The sequence below is a fragment of the Eriocheir sinensis genome, unplaced genomic scaffold (genome assembly GCF_024679095.1).
Source record: "Eriocheir sinensis breed Jianghai 21 unplaced genomic scaffold, ASM2467909v1 Scaffold97, whole genome shotgun sequence".
Taxonomy (NCBI): Eukaryota; Metazoa; Arthropoda; class Malacostraca; order Decapoda; family Varunidae; genus Eriocheir; species Eriocheir sinensis.
The window spans coordinates 70,754-91,814 of record NW_026112352.1 but is presented as its reverse complement, the minus strand read 5'-3'; the positions used below and the strand labels follow the sequence as shown (position 1 = coordinate 91,814).

Genomic DNA, 21,061 nt, shown 5'->3' with positions numbered 1-21,061 from the left:
GGTAGCTGTTTGGCATACATCTATTCCTTTCTTGTATGGATTCAATCAGGATTTCTCTTGTTAGTGTTCACATCGTTAAGCTGCTGACAGCTTCAAATAGCAGTATTATATCTTTTATTGCCATATTGTTTATAATAGGTATATCCAAAATGCACAAAAGTTTCCTTGAGAATATATATATATATATATATATATATATATATATATATATATATATATATATATATATATATATATATATATATATATATATATATATATATATATATATATATATATATATATATATATATATATATATATATATATATATATATATATAAGATCTAAAATGTTTGGTAGCTGTTTGGCATGCATCTACTCCTTTCTTGTATAGATTTAATTATGATTTCTTTTCTGTTGGTGTCTACCACCTTTAAGCTACGACACTTTCAAAATACGTTCTTTTATTATTTATAGCCATAATGTAAAAACTTCCTAGTGAAATTTATGGCGTGACCTATTTAAAACACTCACTGCATGGGTTAAGGCTGGTCACTGGCAGCAACAGCTTGAGTTTGGCGGGTTATTAAAAGCTTTAGCTTAGGAAAATTAACATTAGCAGTGCTACCTAGACATTTTTGCAGCTCTCATCACTCATGTAAGACAACTGCAAGAGTTGTAAAAGGCTAGAGGCACCAAGGCATTCATTGCAAAATAGTTTATGAGAGACGAGTATCCAATACCACAAACATCACAGTCAATGAGGTGGTTAAGTAGTAACTGTGGTGTTCAGCAAGCCTTCAACTTGTAATCATGCTATTTAGTGGTTAGAGTTCAAACATGAGTGCCTGCTATCATGACCTGCATCAAGTTGTTTTAAAAAAATATATGTAGTATTTTCTCTAACAATGCAGAGAAACTCCTAACATTCTTTACAAACAGACTGACGATGATCAACACCATGTTTACAGTTACACACAGGTAGAAATTACTCCCACTCCTTCCATACCACCAAAGAGGGATTCCTTGTAGTGGACCCGTTGCATAAACACCCTGACCAAATATTGCGACTTACAAGCTGAAGATTGGCAGCAGAGAATATTTTTGAGGGGAAACCAGGGCCCTGGTCCACCTCTCACGCTGGGTCTTGAGAAAGATCCTTAAGGAGATTAGATCTTGCATTTTTTAGTTTATCAAACCTTTTTATAAGATGATTATTAGTAGTTTCCAGTTCTTCTAATCTACTTTGGGCATCTCTTAACTGAAAAAAAAAATAATAATAATAATAATAATAATTAAATCAGTTATTGATAATTTGAAATAATTTTTTTTTTTATTATGAAGTAATACCTGAAACATCACAAACATAATTAATAACATAGATAAATATGCTAAAAATACTAAGATTTAAAAATTCTGATATAAAATTAATCTAAAAATATATTTTTTGATATACCTACTATCAGAATATTTCACAGAAAAAGAATGCAAGAATCAATGTCATCAAATGCCAGATTCATATAGTAGAAAAGTGAATTATCAATCTCTGACATAAAATATAAGGGAAAGTTAGAGACCAAACTTCCAGTGAATCTTACCTCTCTTTGTAGTTTCCTTTTCTCTAATTTTAATTCCTCTTCACTTTTTTCTAACTCTTCTGACTGGGTTTTATATCGATTTGAGAGAGCGTCCAGTCTCGCCACCTGCATGATACAAAAATATTAACTACTAACAATTTTCTTAATCATTGCCATTCATATATTATGCTTGATGAAAAGTCTCTCCTAAGGTAAGGTGTTTGAAATATGAAGGTGCATGTAAATGTCACAAGAAAAAAAAAAAACAAGAATAATACAAGGGTAATAATTCTTAGAACCCTACAACATATTAGCTGTAAAAAAAAAAAAAATAAATAAATAAATAAAAATAAATAAATAAAATCACATTTCAATAATTTCAAATATAGAGTTGCATGAGCAGCAGAAATATATGGGGAGACATTCAACTACTTTCACTTTGATAAAATATACAGGGCCTTGGGATGCCTTTCTCCCATACCTAAAACAATACATGTACAAGGCTATTCACTTGTTTATCCTGAAACTCCTACATTTGTTGACTGATGCAACTTTCCTTATTATTTTGAAAGCTTGCTAAAGTGTTTCTGAATAAATATATGTAAATTCTCTTCTCAATACAAATCTGAAAAATAATATTAATGGAAATTTAAAATAATCAGATTAAAGATCATTTTATAACACAAAAAATCAGTTGAAGTAACACTAAAGCATGTACGCATATAACAACACAAATGCAAACGAACAAAATCAAATAAAGGAAAGCATGAAGTCCTTCTGTACCAAAAAGGTGGATAAGATTAAGGCAAATAAACAAACAAGCCAAAAGTTTACCCAAGTATGAATGACTATGCTTAGTACAAGACTAACAAATCATTCCAGGTTAGTTGTTATAGATAACATAAACTTTTAACTCCCTTTCTGATCTCTGAATACCAATGGAATAAAGATATTTTTGGTAAAGGGTTGACTCAAGCTACCACTCATGGCTTCACAAAAACCCACATGTGTCACACACCCTGCTACTCACCCAACCAACCAGCTCCATGGCACCTCCTTACTTCATCTGACTATAGCTTCCTAACCCCTGTCAAATTTACTCAGTTGTTTGCTGTAAGACATATCTGCCTCAAGGATACAATAACATGACATAATTATACTTAACCTCTTGAGGCATCCAGCTTTAGACATGGTCTATTGCTTTCGCTAATCATTCTAATATCCTACATAAGGAGGGTGAGGAACAAAGTCCAGATCTCTCTCTCTCTCTCTCTTTCTCTTTCTCTTTCTCTCTCTCTCTCTCTCTCTCTCTGTGTGTTGTCAAATTGGTTGAGCAACAGACAACAAAGAGCGGTGATTGACGGATTTAACTCAGAGTGGGTGCCGGTCACTAGTGGCGTCCCTCAGGGCTCGGTTATTGGCCCAGTGCTCTTCATTATTTACATCAACAAAGTGGATGTTGGACTCAATAATCGCATTAGTAAATTTGCAGACGACACAAAGATTGGTAACTCGGTTCTCACTGACGAAGACAGGCAAAGCCTCCAAGAAGATTTGCACAAAATTTCAGCTTGGTCGGATAGATGGGAGATGCCCTGTAACGTAGACAAGTGCCAGGTCCTTCAAGTTGGAACAAGAAATAAGAAGTTCGATTACGAAATGCGCGGTGTTAAACTCACAAGCGTTCAATGCGTTAAGGACCTGGGGGTCAAAATCGCATCAAACCTCAAATTCTCACATCAATGCATCGATGCAGCAAATAAAGCGAACAGAATGTTGGGCTTCATTAAAAGAAACTTTTTATTCAAGAATAAAGATGAACTACTTCCACTGTACAGTAGTTTAGTCCGACCCCACTTGGAATATGTGGTACCGTTTTGGTATCCCCACCATGCTTAGGACATTGCTAATTTAGAAGATGTTCAACGTCTAGCAACAAAGATGATCCCTTCCTTGTGCAACAAATCCTACGAAGAAAGGCTTTCTACCCTTAATATGTTCTCTCTTGAGAAACGTCACCTCCAAGGAAAACTGATCGAATGTTTTAAAATACCTAATGGTTTCACGAATGTAGACAGAACAAAATTGTTTATGATCGATGACACTTTGCGAATGAGGAACAATGGCACAAAACTCAAATGTAGACAAGTAAATTCAGACTGCACCAAATTTTTCTTTACCAACGCTAGAAAAGCGAGAATGGAATAAGCTCCCACCGTCAGTGGTCCAGTGTAACACGACTGACTCCTTTAAAAACAAGCTTGACCGTCACTTCCTTGAACTTAATATTAACTAGAGTAGAAAAGCAATGTTTTGGAGCCATCTGATTAGTGTAGATTCACTTAGGTTTAAGGATAGACCACCTAGTCTGGACCATGGGGTCTGTGTGGTCTGATTTTCTATGTAAATCTATGTAAATCTCTCTCCCCCTCTCTCTCTCTCTCTCTCTCTAAGTAGGCAGGCAGATACCAGCAATAACCAACATAAGCCACTCCCAGTTAGGTATGTTGAAGGTGAAGGAAAGCTGCAAGTCTCATTCTACCTTCTATCGATATTTTCATGCCGACTGCTCTTCTGAACTTGCTAACTGCAACCCTCCCCCGTTCTGCGGCCCTGCTGCACATGACTTTCTACTCAAGCTCATCCCTGTACTGTCCACATCCTTTGTGCAGGAGTTAACCAGCATTTTCATACTTTCATCCCCTTCACTGGTAAACTTTGGAAAAACAGCCTTCCTTCGGATGTGTTTCCTCCTGCTTATGACTTGACCTATTTCAAGAGAGGAATATCAAGACACCAATCAAACTGATTACCTAGCACCTGATGCGAGTGTGTTACAGATCAGTGACCGAGTGCCTAAGGTGTGGGGTGTTTATCAACTAGTTCAAACAAAATTTACATAATGAAAATAAAATCAGTAATGCGTATGAATACAGATATTAGACTTCAAGTAACTGGAAATGAGAACTGATGATTGGAGGCTGAATAGTATTTATTTTAGCTATGTACTTGGAGTTAATTCAGCCTTGATGCATCCGGAATGTCGATTGGGAATGCAAGCATTTTATTTTATTTTTATTTCTTATATGCATACACAGTCATACCCTGCTTTACGACATTTTGATTACATCAAATTTGACTTTCCAACACTTTTCAAGAGTAACTTTTTGTTCAGCGAATGCCATTAAGTTTGACTTTACATCACAGCAATGTAGACTGTGCCAGATGACCAAAACCACGACTTGGTATGGACCAGCACCATATTGTAATATATATATATACCACAAAATATACATATATACCATATGTATATTTTGCTCCAGTAGCACTCAAATTTGCCGCATATGAGAGTGTTTCAACACTATTTCTCTCCCCACAGCATTGCCAATTCAATGGGTTTTCCACGAAATTTGGTGGAAAATCATATCAGCCTAGCGCAGAAAATCTACAGACGAGCAACTGGTGAATGTTGTTGTCCAATAGAGCGGCATTTTTGCATATCTTCACCTATCACATGACTGATATTTTGGCCAAATAGTTGTAAATTTTGCAGTTGGCAATATTGCCCTGCCAGCACCCCATCATCAAGAGATCTACTCAGTAGTTGCCTTACAGCTGACCGTCATGCACATATAAATGTATTTTGACCTCCTCTTTCCAATGTTTTTTTGTTTTGTTTTTTAGCTGTGATGAATAATTTTTGAGATAGAGGTTGAAAGAGCGAGCACTAGCACCACTTGCTGGTGGTGCTAAAAGCTCGCTGCGAGCGCCAGTCACACTCACAGCAAAAAACACCCCCTGAACATGCCTGTACATTTGCAGGAGAGGCTTACATAACCGAATCTTATAGATCTTGGCCTCCTCTTTCCAATGGTGTTTTTGTTTTGTAGCTGTGATGAATAATTTTTGAGATACAGCGGTTAAAAGAGATCCCCTTCCCCCACTGGGGTGCCCGAGCGCGCCTGAGGGGATAGTCTCATTGTGAGCGCTTAGCAAGGAAAGGGTTAAACAATTCCAATTGCTCAACGTGCTTTCAAGTGATGCCATTGTTCCAATGAATGCCATCCATTAAGTTTGATCTTAGCAATAGAAATATATTTCTAGTCTGCCGAGAAAAGATCACTCATGAAAAGGGTCCTGTCACAAAATGCAAAGAGTAATGTTGCTGCAGATTTCGACATTAAATGAGGTAGCACAATCATCAAGGACTCACTGAAGGTCCGAGGTCTCATATGAATCATCTTGCTAAATGGATGCGTTCTTCCAATCAAATTCCTTCTGATCAATTATTAGCAGCTTTTCTGCCCCTTCTACTTTCAAACATTCTTCTAACTTAACCAGCCATTCACTATGCTATCTAATCTTCTTTTCCATTAACATTACTGATATAGTTTCCTTATACAATGTCCTTGACCTTCACAACATCCATTTTCCCTATTTTCATCTCGACCATTCCTGTTTGTGCCAGCATGAGTGCCAAGACACCTACATGGGAACACTTGCTGCTTTCATACCTTACTTTCAAAGATGGGAAGAAAAGTTACTGACCAGCTAACTTGCCATCTGGAGTTCTGGAGTTGTAAATAGACATTCTGATTTACACTCTATAAATTCTCCAAACTATCCTAATAATTACTGGCTAACCCACTGAACCCCAGGTTATAAATGCACATTGCTGAACCCTAATCCCAGGTATTTTTTTTTCAAATGGTCAGAAATGCCCTAACAATCATGGTCATCAAAATGGTATAAAAACTCTTATTGTCAATGTAAAATTCATCAGAAAACACCCCAACAGCATTTGAAAGTCCCCTACTAGGCCTGGTGTTTCAAACTTGGCGCACCCAGGCTGTCAATGGCAGACCACCAGCCATTGACAAGTCATTGTGGTGGCATGTCTCATCGAAGGTGTGACAAGGTGACGAACGACAGCCAGACATGTTTATCGGTTCACAAAAATGCAATAACTGAGGACAATGACCTGCGAGGCGTGGGGTGCATATGCCAGGTGCAGCATGAGTCTAGCACGTTGCCCACTTGGGATATTGTTCCTACATACTGCCTACATGTCCACTTCAAAAATCAGCCTCCTAGGCTGCTCCATCACGGCGCCACAACTCTTGACAGCAGGTGATGCATCACATGTGTTGCTGGTCCCTCGATTACTTTTTTTTAATCAATGCATCATGTGCGTTGCTGGGGTCGAATGGGTTAATCGTTAAAAAAATACTGTCTGGAAAATTTCTCGAGCTACTCATTTTTGTGGTTTGTATTTACCTATTTTTTGCTTGCTTGCTACCTATGAACAGAACTTTATCAGAATCCCACCAAAAAATTGTTCATAATGATAATTATTGAAAACAAAACAATGCTGGAACAGCTTAAAAGTTAATTATCATAACTCGGTTTTCATTGATATAGAAAATATAGATGCTACAAAAATAATGTGACTCAACTCTAGCATTGATGAAGATTCCAACATGCACAATAAAAACAGGAGAGTTTCAATTTTTCCAAACGATCAGCCAATTATGAGAGAAAATCCATGAAAAAAATCAAAATGGTTTCAAAATCTTAACGTAAAAATCATATTAAGACTTCTGGTTCAAAATTACAACCAAACAAAAAATCAAACTAACGAAAGGAAACGAAAAATACTTAAAAAGTAAACACTGAAAGTCAGCCTAGTCTGTATGAAAAAGCAGACATTGTTGCAAGGAAATGAGTGACAGACTATGGTGGAAGAATCATAGACTAAATTAAGTTCTACATAACCTGTCAATGTTCTATGGAAAAAATCTTCAGACCAGTGAGTTTTGTTCAATATATCTGGACTCAGTCAAGAAAAGTTAAAAGGACAATTATGAAGGTTTGTTACAATAAGGCTGTACTACAAAATAATTAATAAAAAGGATAAAACTTCAAGGTATTTGGTGTGGGGTACTCCATAAATTTCAAATAAATATTTTGTGTTTTGTGCTAGAAGAAAAGAGATAATAATAATAAATGGTACGACCAAAGTACTCACATTTGCTTGCAACGTTGAAACCTCTGCCTCAGCCTTCTGAACTCTAAACTTATATTCGTTTACAGTTTTGCTTTGCTCCTCTGAAAAATGTTGAGACAGATCATAATCATTTTATCAGGCCATCATCAGTAGGGAGAAAAATGGAACGTTGCCACACCAGGACACATATAAACAACCCCACATGCACCTATAAAGATCTACATATTTACTTTGCTTCTCATAGTCTAAGCCGTTCTCTCTCCTCCTGCTCTCGCTTCTTTCTTCTTCGAGTTCAAGTTTCAGTCTTCTGACTTGGTCTTCTAAATCATTTTTCTCCTCACAAAACTTCTTTAACCTTACATCTGCCAAAGAGAAATACAAAAAGTAATATAAATATCACTTAACTTCCTGATTTTGCTAATATGGCACAAAAGTCACACATCAATGTTCACTTCTTAACCCCAAGTCTTAATACAAACAGCATTAATACTTAGGCTGATCTATTTATTATACTTCTACATATGAACAAAGCCCCCAGACAAAGCTTTTTAACACTGAGGTGAAGCTATAATAACACATCTTGCAATCTTTTGAATCCTAAACAAATAATCATGTAGCCACACACACTCCTGGCTAGAACACTTTGCTGAGAATGGAGAGGTTCCAGGTTCGATTCCTAGACTAAGTGGAGATGCATAGGCACTTCATCTGTGCCCCCCTCCACCCAGCAGTGAATGGGCACCAAAGTTGGAAAGTTTTGTTTAGTCGGCGTAACATCTGTGGTCATATGCTGGAGAGAGACAGAAGGGGAAGGAATTATAGGAGAAGGCAACAGATCCCAGGAGACGGGACACAACCCCCGATTAATACCTGGTACCCATTCACTGCTGAGTGGACAGGGGCGTAGGGTATCGGAAAAGCCGCCCAAATTTTTCCACTCAGCCCGGGAATCGAACCCGGGCTCTCTCGGTCGTGAGCGAGTGTGCAACCACTGCACCACGGCCCCTGAATGGACACCAAGTATTAGTTGGGGTTGTGTCTTGTCTCCTGAGGGTGGGTGTGATATGAGGTTACAGCTAAACTCATAGATCCTACACTATGCATGTCCAATCTTTTTCAAGGAGGGTACTGGCTGCAACTGCAAGTCAAGCATATGATTAGACCATGGTGAATGAAAAACACACACACACACACACACACACACACACACACACACACACACACACACCACTCCAAAGTTCAGTGGTTAAAAGCTCTGCGTTGCCAGGCTTCGCGGTCTGACAAGCAGAGGTTTGAACCCCACTCAGGCTGGGATTTTTCTGCTGAGGAGTGATTACTGTCCTCCCTTGAGAATGGGGGATGGGATGTGTGTGTGTGGAAGTCCTGGCAGTATCTAGAGATCAACTATAATGAGCTTACTCTTGTCAGGGGGGTATTTGCTAGTGACTGCAGATCCAACTAGTGATCAGGCCATGGTGAATTACACACACGCGCACACAAACACACACACACACACACACACACAAACACAAAAGTAGGAAATTTTTATAAATCTTTAGAACTAGGTCTAACAAATATGGTTGCCAGGAGTAAAAGGACTTGTTAAATGTTTTGAATATACAGGTGTAAGGTAGCAATAAGGGAAAGGAATGCAGTATGGATCATATGGAGAAAGAAAGGTAGCAATGGAAGAATCCAAAGAACTAGAAATAAATCTGTAAGAATTTACAGAAAAGAAGGAAGAAATTCTGAGAAATATAATAATTGATAGTGTAAGGAGAAACCTAAACTGTTTTCTAGGTTTCTCAATGATAAATTGATGGAAAAGAAAGGACTGAACAAGCTGAAAAAAGCAGGAAAGTCTATGAACACTAGCTGAAATAATGAACAAAAGTTTTCGATCATTTTTCACTAACTCGTACAGTGTCATATGCATAAAGTTTATGTCTTTTTGTGCTGGTCAATGGGGCATCATGTGCAGAAATTTTATGCATTATTTTGTGTGCAACTTCCTGCTACTGAGTGGGTTGTAGGTAACTATGAGGTGTCCTATCCCACCCTAAGATGACTCAGCAAGGGTTTTAAGCCTGTCAGTGTATCTCTGGCCCCATGTAGCAGTGCAGAGAGGTCCCTGAGGAGGATGCTATTAGGGGGAGACGATCAGGCTGTAAGGAAGGGTTTGGGAATGTGGAGGGGGGGGGAGAGAGAGGTCTTTAGGTTTGTGGGAAAGCAGTATTTTCACATTGCCACATCTACTGAAAGTGTAATGAAGTATGGAGGTAAAGAAATAATAATAATTAAGAAGAGAGTACCAAGTGTAATATGCCTAAAATAGAAAGCTAAACAAAGACATTTAAATGGGAAACATTGGAAAGGGAGGGCATAACTTATGGAGGAAATATAGCAAACTTAAGAGGGAAAGTAGTGGTGATCATAACTAACACTGGAATTTTGGGAAAGTTTATTGGAATTGAAAATATAGCAGAAATAATAGCTATTGAGTTAGTGTATATCGAAGGAAAGAAACCAAATATTGTAACTGTATACATGACCATCATCATGAGAGTTTGAAAGGCTACTACATCGGTGACATTTCCTGATATAGAAGTCAAATGAAAATATTTGGTTGCAAGAGAAAATGAAGAATCTTGAGGCAAAAAGTTGATTGAATGTGTAATGGAGAGACAGGAAGTGAGCATTATGGACTAGAGAGCAGACAAAGGTTGAAGACATTCTAATAACTATTAAGAATAGGAAAAGAATTGGGCAGGTCATGACCGTCATGTCATGTGCAGAACTTTAAACAGATGGACAGGCAAAGTAACAGACTGGCAACATGGAAATTATAGGTTCCAGCAGGATGAAGACCAGTTGGAAAGATGAAACCTGAGGATTTGCCAGACCAGGAAGAATTACAAAAACATCAGAGTGGTGGAAAACAATGGGAAAAGTCTTTGTCCTGTGGACTACAGGTGGCTGAAGATGATGATGTAATTGAGAACATGCTGGTTCAGTGGAATAAAGGCACAACAAATATCAGAGGGGATGATGAAATGTCTAAATCATACTTAATCTTTACAAAGGATCCTGAGGACATACAAGTTGAGATATCTATGAGACCCTAGGGAAATGTAATCATAAATAAATGAAATGGAGGGTCTGCAGATAGGGGATGGAAAAGGATAAGCATAAAAAAACTAATACAACTATGCAAAAGCTATCTTCAATTCCCCATGTGAATACTTTGAAAATATTGATTGATGAAATGATGGCATACCATAAACCCTAATGATATTTCATTAAGGAAACACACCTAATGAGCCTCGAGCTGCACCCTTAGACAGCAATTCTCCTACTTCCTGTGACACCAACACCTTCTTCACAGACAGTTTCCGTGGTGATAAGTCATCTACGCTGTCGCCCTCTTCCGCTGCATGATCAACGTCCTCCCCGTTCTCTTCCTCCCCCATGACAACTAAGCCATATTCCTGGATAAATAAATTACTTATAGTTCTACAATCATATTCATCACTAATGGAAATTCTTGGCAATAATCCTTAATTATATGCCTGAATTTTCTCTCAAAGGATACTCACTCTTACTAGCTATTATGAATATGCCAAAGTTGATGATACTGTTTCAATATGTGTATGTCTTCAATACCATAACACATTTCCTAATGGAGATGGTCTAATGCTTGTTGCTTAACAAAGGAGTTGCAATCAATATTTCACTTAGATATCAGTCAACATAAGGCTCATACAATATACAGCGGTACCTCGTGATTCAAACTTAATTGGTTCATTTGGGCTGTTCGAATTGAGAATGTTCGAATTAGGAAGCAATTTATCCCATTAAGTTAATGTAGAAAAAATTAATCCGTTCCAGGCCCCAAAATCATCATATTTTTTTTTTACATTTTTATGGGTTGATTTTGTGCCCAGTGGCCAGATCACTCAAATATTGTCAACCAGATATATATCGTCAACTAAATATTGCCAACACATGTAAATGCATTTTGTGGGGTACCGTGGAGAAAGGACGTATGGTTGGCGAGCTCCCCACTGATCAGCTGATCGGCGCTGTTTCCAACGGGGCCTAGAGTAGTGTTTACAAAGGGCCTGGGTGATGTTCACTGTGGTACTCGTCTCCTATAATTGACCTGGTTGTAAGATGAGTGGGAGGGAAGATGATTTGGGGTGGAATACACCGAAGAGAAGAGGAATTGCATCACGAAGGAAGGAAAAACGGACGGACATGGAGAGTGCTGATGATGACAGCTGGTAGTTTCTCTGGTTTTGTATTATTTCCTTTTTCATTTACATACTGTAATAAGCTATCTACCACCACTTTCACTATCACTTTCCACTTTCTTGGGAGCCATAATGAGGGTTAATTTCAATAAATATGCAAAAAATAACAACAACAACAAAGAGTGGCGTTCAAAGCAAGGGAGCACAAGGGTGACCAACAAGAGTGGCTTCCAGCATTGCCAAGCCCACGTTTTTCCCGTGCAATTGGGCTATTTTTCAAGGGAGTGTGTGGGAAAAAATGGCAGTCGCGGGTTGGCGTTTTTTGAGGCTGGAGTCTGCGGTATCACATTCACCGACCTGGCTACACTGGTGGCTTCGTCTACAGCCATTTGTTTGTGTATGAATTGTGACCCACATTCGAATTGGAGGACAAAATTTGTTTGATAAATGTGTTCGAATTGGGAATTGTTCGAATTGAAAGGCATTTGAATCACGAGGTACCACTGTAATATGAAGTATTTTGTAAGGACATACCTGTATTAACTGATCTCGTTCTTGTAACATACTTCTCAAGATTTTGACTTCTTCCTGTAACTTCATCGATACTTTTTTCAGTTGTTCATACTCAGTACATTTCTTTCTATGTTCTTTCTGCAAAAAAGAGGAAAACAATAATGGAAATCATAACTATACCAAGACACATCCTAAATTAATATATGAATACACACTTTTCCCAGCTTAAATATGAAAAATATGTCGAAGCCATTGTCATTGATGTCTTATACAATAAAAGTCTAATAATCCAAAAATCCCAATAGTCCAAATTTCTAGAGGCTGAAAAAAAAAAAAAAAAAAAAAAAAGGACTTGAAATGTGGCAAGTAGCACCAAGCAGTGGGGACAAAACACAGGAGATATAAATTTTGTCTAAGTGTTGGCAGTTAAATGTTCACTTGATTCTCGGGATGTATTGCCAAAAAAATGGCTCCCACACCTTCTACAAGTTCTAGTCCTGAGCTGACACTCAAGGATGACAAGTGAGAGTAATAAAGAATGTGGCATGTGATGAAGGCTAAAGGAAAGTTTTCGTTTAGTCGGCGCAGCAACATCTGTGGTCATATGCCGGAGAGAGACAGAAGGGGAAGGAATTATAGGAGAAGGGAACAGACCCCAGGAGACGGGACACAACCCCCGATTAATACCTCGTACCCATTCACTGCTGGGTAGACAGGGCGAGGGGTATCGGAAAAGCCACCCAAATTTTCCCTCCACCCGATAGGCTAAATGAATTTTTTTACACAACACAGTAATTAGGTGAAAATATTGTACATGAGTAAAAAGTGGAAATACATTACTCAGGCAGCCTTGACTTGACTCCATGATTGTTGGAGGGATTTGCCTACCTCACGGCACCTAAGTGTTGCTTGGCGCTTTTGTGAATCTGCTTTACTTTTCTGTGCCTTTATTACTTCTGGATATACTTTCAATACATGGTTTTATCTTCCTGAAACTGCTGTTCAACACTTTTACGCATTACTAATGAGTAATAACACATATCGTCTTTTTTATCTGATTGTGTGATTATAATTTATGTCTTCAAGGGTCCTTCCCAATAATCCAAACAATTCATTGCCACCCTTTGGATTATTGGACTTTTATTGAATGTGTAATTTTACCCTTTGAGATGTATCACACAAACAGTCTTCTGCATGCATGAGATACTATTGAATATGATGCAAAATAAACGTGGTCAAGTATCAGCAAAACTAGTGCAATTGAGAGAGAGAGAGAGAGAGAGAGAGAGAGAGAGAGAGAGAGAGAGAGAGAGAGAGAGAGAGAGAGAGAGAGAGAGAGAGAGAGAGAGAGGAGAGAGAGAGAGAGAGAGAGAGAGAGAGAGAGAGAGAGAGAGAGAGAGAGAGAGAGAGAGAGAGAGAGAGAGAGAATTAATTCATTGGGTGCTAATTGCATAATATTTCTTTCACAGAGATACCAGATGAACTTACCGTTAGTTGTGTGTGCACTTCTTCTAGTTCTGTGTACTTATCTTTCATTAATTCTACTTCAAATGTTAGGGTCGCCTTTTCATTATCAAGTTGTGCATTTGTGATCATGGCCTTTCGGAACTTCTCATCCAGCTCCTTCAACTCAGTCTGGGATGGGAATCAAAGACATGAAAGGTTTAGAAGCAAGAACCCAATTGCATCCTTACTATACTAAATTTACGAATTCCCAACACTTAAAAGGCTAACCTCCTTGAAACAAAAATTAAAAGTACCAAAGAGATATACTGTACTTTCAGTATATTAAAGTTAATTTAACACACCTTTGTATTAGACGAGCCCATCTTTTCAGTTATTAAGAAAGGCAATATTTTTCATTCACATTTGCAATTATTTTGTATAGATTCTTTATGGTCACTTTTATATATCAGCCTCACCAATCCCCCCCCCTTTCTTTTAAATTCTGAAGTACAACTTTGAAGCTACAATGTACAATATATATTACTTGAACCATCCTCTTGTACAACTAATTAGTGTATCTGACACATTGTTTTGGGCTTCCTTTGAGTTTCTCAGTGGTGGCCCACCATATAAGAGAGCAGGAAGCAGGGCCCCAAGTGGGGCATGGGAGTGTTTTCATTATGAGTATTGAACTGACACTGGCCACAGAGGGAGCTCTGAATCGTTGATGGCAATGATCCCTAAGATTCTATTGTATGCAAGTGCGGGTACCCAGGTCTACCACTCATCTTCAGGTGACAAATAAAAATAAATATAGATTAAGAAACTGTCACAGATCAACACAATGATTCACACACCACACCACAAGCTCATTCATACACATACCTCACACCACTCCCATGCTGCCACACAAACCCCTACACCAATTTTGTTGCTAAATTCACCCTTACATCCCCCACACTCCTACAAACACCACTACACCATCTTATTCATTGCTACACCCACCACCACATCACCACTACTCTGCTGGCCAGGTAGCAGCATGGTGATGCGTGTAAAGTCTGGTGGAGGTGCAGTAGTGTTATTCCCTGTGTGAGTTTTTGAATCTTTGTTAACTTGACATCTGATGATGAGTGAGAGATCAGTGAACAAATGAGAGAAAGGGGGGTCCCTTAAAAGGGGACATAAAACTGACATTCTTTTCCCTCACCCTCATCTCCCTGACATTAGCTGGAAGTGATGCCTCATCTGTGGTGGAGTCTTCTGAAGACCATGGAGTACTGGCCACTGCAGTTCATTCCAGTTGACCTCCCTGCCGCCCTCCCCAATCCTGCACGGGGCACAGGCTCTGAAACAGTGCCACTGATGAACAAGTTTATCATAAAAAAAGAAACTTAATAATATAATCACCTGATGGCACTGACCTACACTTCTGTTAGAGTATAAAGAAAATAATTTAGTGAGAACTCAGTGCAAATGAAGTGGAAAATAATCATCAAATTTTAATGACATGAATTTCTTATGAAAACTTTGAGATAATTAATGTAATACTTATCACCATGACTTTGTCCATATTATATGATGTGATATGCAAGATTATCCTTCACCCATAACACTGCTGAGGCAGTGGTAAGGACTGTGGTAAGGATGGACTTCTTGATTTATATCGTCTCTAATACTACACAATTGCTAGACGGCAAAGCACACAAATATCTTGGATTTATGCTGGCAAGAAATTAAATGCTTTATGCTGTTAAAAACAAAAATTCATATGAGCAAAGTACAAACCATATAATATGCAGCAACTTAAGAGAAATAGTTTGCTGTACTGAAAGCTAAAAATATATTTAAAAGGTGATGATATTTATATATTATTTTATGCTTTGGGAGAGTGTTTTAGAATCAAGAATGTGGAAAATAACATCTGAAATTGTAAATGCGAAAATGTTGTGATCATGATTATGCGATGAATAAAATCAATTCCAAAATCAAGTTGTTTCCGCCGTGGTGAGCACAATCTTATCTTTTAAGAGTTGTGAGTCACAACTGACTGGTCACTGAAGTAGTAGTTTTAATCTATGTTTCCCAGTTTCATACAATTCTCAGACAATTTCTATTATGGAAAGCTAGTGCTTTATATTTTGGCTCAGCTTTTGTTTGATTGCTGTAAGTAATACTTGATCGTGTGTTTCAAAGTTTACTCTCCAGGTTAAACGCTCTTCATTTCACGATATTGTTCTTTAGTATACATATGTAAGCTCTAAAGCCATATTTTTGAATGGATTGTTACTTCTGCCTTTCATTGTCATCAGCTAATATAGACATACTAAAAATAGTTACAGATTTCTTCCTTTTAAGTTTCTTTTCTATCACTTCTTTCTAAATTTCACCATCATACCCTTGCAACATCCTTGAAAGCAGTTGATAAATTGCAATTAACATACAATTTTTATGACTGTCAATTATCATTATAAATGCTACAGCAATGTCTGCAATCACACTGGCAATCCTTTTTGCTAAATACCACTTGAGTCTCAACCACTTGGACTACAATGGCATGTGACTTCCCATCACTGCATTACTCACCACCACAACTTGGTTTAAATAATAATTACCGAGCAAAAATGTGATCTGCTTCAAACACATGCTTCTTAAAATGGCAAAATATCAGGGGGCAAAACCAAATTACAGAACAAATGAATGAAGGAAATAAATAATGTATATATACCGTATTTCCCAGTGCCAAAGACAATTTTTGTTCCTATGGTAAGTCTTGAGACTACCCTGTGCCTTCAGGGCTTTGTGTTATACAGCTAAAGTGCAAAATTCTCCTTTATAAGGAAAATTAGATGATGTGTTTTGATATTAGATACTAATCCTTGCCCTATGTTGATTCACTTCTATCATTAAATAACATATATTTAATTGTTATGATATGATAAAAGACATATTATTATAACATACATTCCTCATCAAAGGTATACCATGCCTAGCTTCAGATGCCACATAGTACTATGGTGAAAAAAGTGATAATCTTGTGGGTGAAAGATTTGAGACAGCAGTATGCGGAAGATACATGTCGCCACTGCATCCTTCAGCTGTCAGCAGCCACCTCAAGGCCACGTGCAGGTCACCTCTGAGCTGTCATATTCAGTGATCTGCCATGGCTTGCTGCATGACTGCCTAATTTTTTTCATTTTTGTGCACTAATTAGTGACAATTGTGGCATTACATTGTTATTGTAGCCCCTACCAAGAAACTATTCAGAGAAACCGTTGTTCAGATCATTGCCTTCAGTAGAGGGACCTTACAACTAAGGAAATAACTGAGCTAGTGGGTGTGGTGAAGTTGATGGTGAGGAAGTACTGTGCACTTTTCAGAGAGAAAAACAACGGTGAGACACCATTACAGAAACCTCATTCAGGTCATCTCAAGGAGAATTAATCAAGGTCTGTGAATGAAGGGTACTGTATATTAAAGTTTTATAATGCTCATGGACCCTGAAAAAGTCTTCCTGGGACGACCAGACTGTGGTTTCTGTGTTGGTATCTTGCCACTGTTTTCCTCTCTGAAACACTGTCAACCTCATCACAGTCAACAACTAACTTATTTACTTAGTTTGATGGCCTGTCTCCTTTAAATCAATGATCTGAGTAATGGTTTATCTGCCAGTTCCTTGGCAAGTGCCATAATAACAATGTAATACTACAAACACCACAAATAAATGCAAAAAACAAGGCAAAGTCACAGAGCAAGACATGGCAGATGACTGCTCACTATGAAAACCTGGAGGCAACTGGCACCTAGCTCTGAGATGACTGCTGACAGCTAACAGATGCATTGATGTCATATAGCCATCGCAAACTTGTTTAAAAACTTTCGACAACAAGCCTATCATTCTTTTTCTGCCATAAATATGCAGCATGCTGCATACTTTTGACAAGGACTGAGGTAAACAGGGAGTCCTTGAGTCACAACGGGGGTTGGTTCCATAAGGCAGATTGTATGTTAAATTGGTCATATGAAAAAATTTACATTAAAAATCAAAGTACAGGTTGAGAATTCTTTATCTGAAATTCCAAACTCCGAAAACCTCCAAAATCATGAATGTTTCTCGCACAAACCACCTCCTCCTCCAGTCTATTCCATAGCTCAGTGCTTCTGTTTGGGAAGCTAAACTTTTTCACATCTCTCCTACACGTGGTTGCCCTCAACTTCTTTCCATGTCCTCTCATTTCTCTCTCGTTCCACACACACAGGTCCTCTCTGTCCAAATGCTCCACTCCACTGCCAATTCTGTACACCGCTATCAGGTCTCCTCTTTCTTCTTCTCTAGGGTTGTGAGCACCATGCTACTGTGTTTCTCCTCATAAGTCTGATCTCTAAGTTCCAGTACCATTTTAGTTGCCACTCTGCACTCTTTTCAGCTTCCTTATGTTCTTCTTTTCGTGAGGAGACCAGACCACTGCTGCATACTCCAACCTTGTAACCTTGTAACTATTATTTTCTTCATCATCTCCTCATCTAAGTACACAAATCCTGTCCTTAAGTTCCTCAGCAAATTCAGAGTTTGTCCCGTTATCCTGTTGATGAGTTTGTCTGGTGACATGTTCTCTGAGACAGTCACTCCCAAATCTTTTTCCTCCACTCCTCTGCATATTATCTCACTTCCCATTTTATAATCATATTCACATCTTCTACCACTCCTACCAAACTCTATTTTTTTACATTTCCCAAGGTTGAACTCCATCTGCCATGTACCACTCCACTCCCATATTCTATCCAGGTACCTTTACAGTGCCTCACAGTCCTTCACATTATTTACTCGTCTCAATAGCTTTGCATCATCTGCAAACAAACTCGCATAGCTGGACACTCTGTCCACCATATCATTTTTATAAACCGCAAACATTATTGGTGCCAACACTGAACTTTGCGGGACTCCACTCATCACAGGGTACCAGTTGGAAACCCTGTCCCTGATTATCGTCCTCATTTCTCTGTTAGTTAGGAAGTCCTCCAGCCACTTAAGCAGTCCATCACCCACTCCACCCCTATTTCTAATTTTCCAAATTGCCTTCAGTGCGGTACTTTGTCGATCACCTTTTTCAAATCCAGGTACACTCCATCCGCCAGCCTTCTCTCTCTTGTGTTAAATCTGTCACCCTTGAGTAATAACACAACAAGTTGGTGATGCAAGATCTCCCTCTCCTGAATCCAAACTGGCAATCCAAGATAATTTTCTCACTTTCTAAGAAATCCAACCACCTGTTATTAACCAGCCTCTCGCATATCTTCGCAACCACACTAGTGAGTGATACTGGTCTGTAATTTAATGGGTCCTCTCTCTTCCTCCTTTATAAATTGGTACTATGTTTGCTCTCTTCTAATCTTGTGGTACCCTTCCTTCACTCAGGGCGCTCATTAAGGAGTGCAGTTTCTGCAAGTTGCTCACTACATTCTTTCAAGATCCACCCTGATACTCCATCCGCCCGTCGTCTTTCTTACATCCAGCTTGTTCAAGCTTTCCTTGACCTCCTGCATCATTAACTGTATCTCCTACCTAACTCTTCCTCTTTACTGGCCTGGGGGTTGTACAAATTAGTCTACTGTTGTGAAAACTCTATGGAAGCTGTTATTCATCACCTCTGCCATCTCTGCTGGGTCCTCATATGTAGCTCCATCCATTTTCAGTTTATCGATTGTTTCTCTATTCTTTAATTTGCTGTTCACATGTCTATAGAATAGTTTGGGTTGGTCTTTGCACTTGTTGATTATCTCTTTTTCATATTTCCGTTTCTCTTCTCTTCTAATCTTTGTATATTATGTATGTGTGGGTGTGTGCATGTGCATGTGTTTGTGTTTGTTTGTGTTTGTGTTTGTGTGTGTGTGTTTGTGTGTGTGTGTAGTGATTTCTAAAGTTTTCACTTTAAATTATTCTTTTACTGAAGAAACAGTAAATATATTGACATGAATAGTACGAACTGGAGGTGCTGAAAAATGAGTTACGATGGAAAAATAAGCCTCAACCAGCACTGTTTTCATCGATCAAAATCTTTTCTCAAAATTGTCTTCAAAATGAGGGCGTGACCATAATGTTGCACTGGATGCCGGGAAATGCGGTAAGTAGAGTAAATCAAATCAAACACGACTGACACTATAAAAATGGAGGGTTCAAATATGGTGGCACAAGTTAACAAAGGTGAGGGGTAGGCTGCGTGGCTGCCGGTATGGGAGTTAGGTAACAAACAGCTTAGTCAACACACCACCCTAATGCCTTTTCACCATACCTTCCTCAGCCTCATATTCATCATCTTCGCAGTCATCATCATCTGTGGTGAAGGCATAATCTTTAGGTAAGCTACAGAGGCATAATGAATGATGATGAATTTCTCCATGGAAACGGCTTTGCTGCAGCTAAGAATCAGTTATATTTTGTGGGTCTGAGGCTTTACTACTGGATTAAGCTTTATGCAACTCACATTCAAAGAAGAGAATAAGAAATGACACACAGAATTACCTCCTTCTATGTAAGATGCAGCTAAAGTTTGACTTGAAGCATAAGTATTGAGTATTGAGAGGACTTCTACTAAAGTGGATCAAATGTCTATTCTAAGAGCAATGGCTAATATCAAATCAATAGTTCTTGGCATCCCAAGACACTACTTGATGTCTTGATCAAGCAACTAAAGGAAGAGCTCTAACTAACCTGTGGGATGGTGAGGCAAACTGTTTCTCCTCTTCATTGTCCTGTTCATGTTGCTGCTTTTCCAACTCACGCAGCCTCAACTCCCTGGCCTCCGCCTGCACGACGCTGGGCTAACCGCTACCAGCCTGCCAAGAGAGACTACTGTTAATGGCATGGTAAAGAATTCAAAACAGATTAGAAAATGAACATATGAAGATTCTAAGAATAAAAAGTGTTACTTATCACAAATAACTCATCATCATCATCAGTTTTCAATTATTGTTTGGATCTGGAGCCTAACAATGTCAAGGCCACATGTTTTAGTGTGGAAGGAACCCCATTTGTTTCAATGAATTGTGGAAAGTGGCTAATGTTAAACTCCATCACTATTTTTTCTACAACAAGGTCACAATCTTCAAACAGGACTGTACACCTGCCCTTCCCTGGAAAAAATGCAGTGCCAGCCAGAACACAAGTTATGCTAATACTAAGGGTGACTCACTGAGAACACCAAACTGATTTTAAACTTTCATGATGTAAAGCCACAACAGGAGGCAAAAGACAAGCAGCTCAAAGCTGACCGAAAAGACTTGAA

General features: G+C 38.5%; 1 protein-coding gene across 1 annotated transcript in view; it reads right to left on the bottom strand.

Moving 5' to 3' along the window:
• Positions 1-307: 307 nt before the first annotated feature.
• The window catches only part of LOC126995057 (leucine-rich repeat flightless-interacting protein 2-like), a 31,455-nt gene continuing 10,701 nt past the window's right edge, over positions 308-21,061 (bottom strand). Inside the window, exons 2-8 of the mRNA XM_050854349.1 lie at positions 14,989-15,058; positions 13,821-13,967; positions 12,354-12,470; positions 10,880-11,054; positions 7,797-7,928; positions 1,581-1,685; positions 308-1,243 (exon numbers count right to left, since the gene is read on the bottom strand). Of these exons, the coding sequence (XP_050710306.1) occupies positions 1,651-1,685; positions 7,797-7,928; positions 10,880-11,054; positions 12,354-12,470; positions 13,821-13,967; positions 14,989-15,058 (676 nt within the window). The 3' untranslated portion in view covers positions 308-1,243; positions 1,581-1,650. The remainder of the gene's footprint in view (positions 1,244-1,580; positions 1,686-7,796; positions 7,929-10,879; positions 11,055-12,353; positions 12,471-13,820; positions 13,968-14,988; positions 15,059-21,061) is intronic.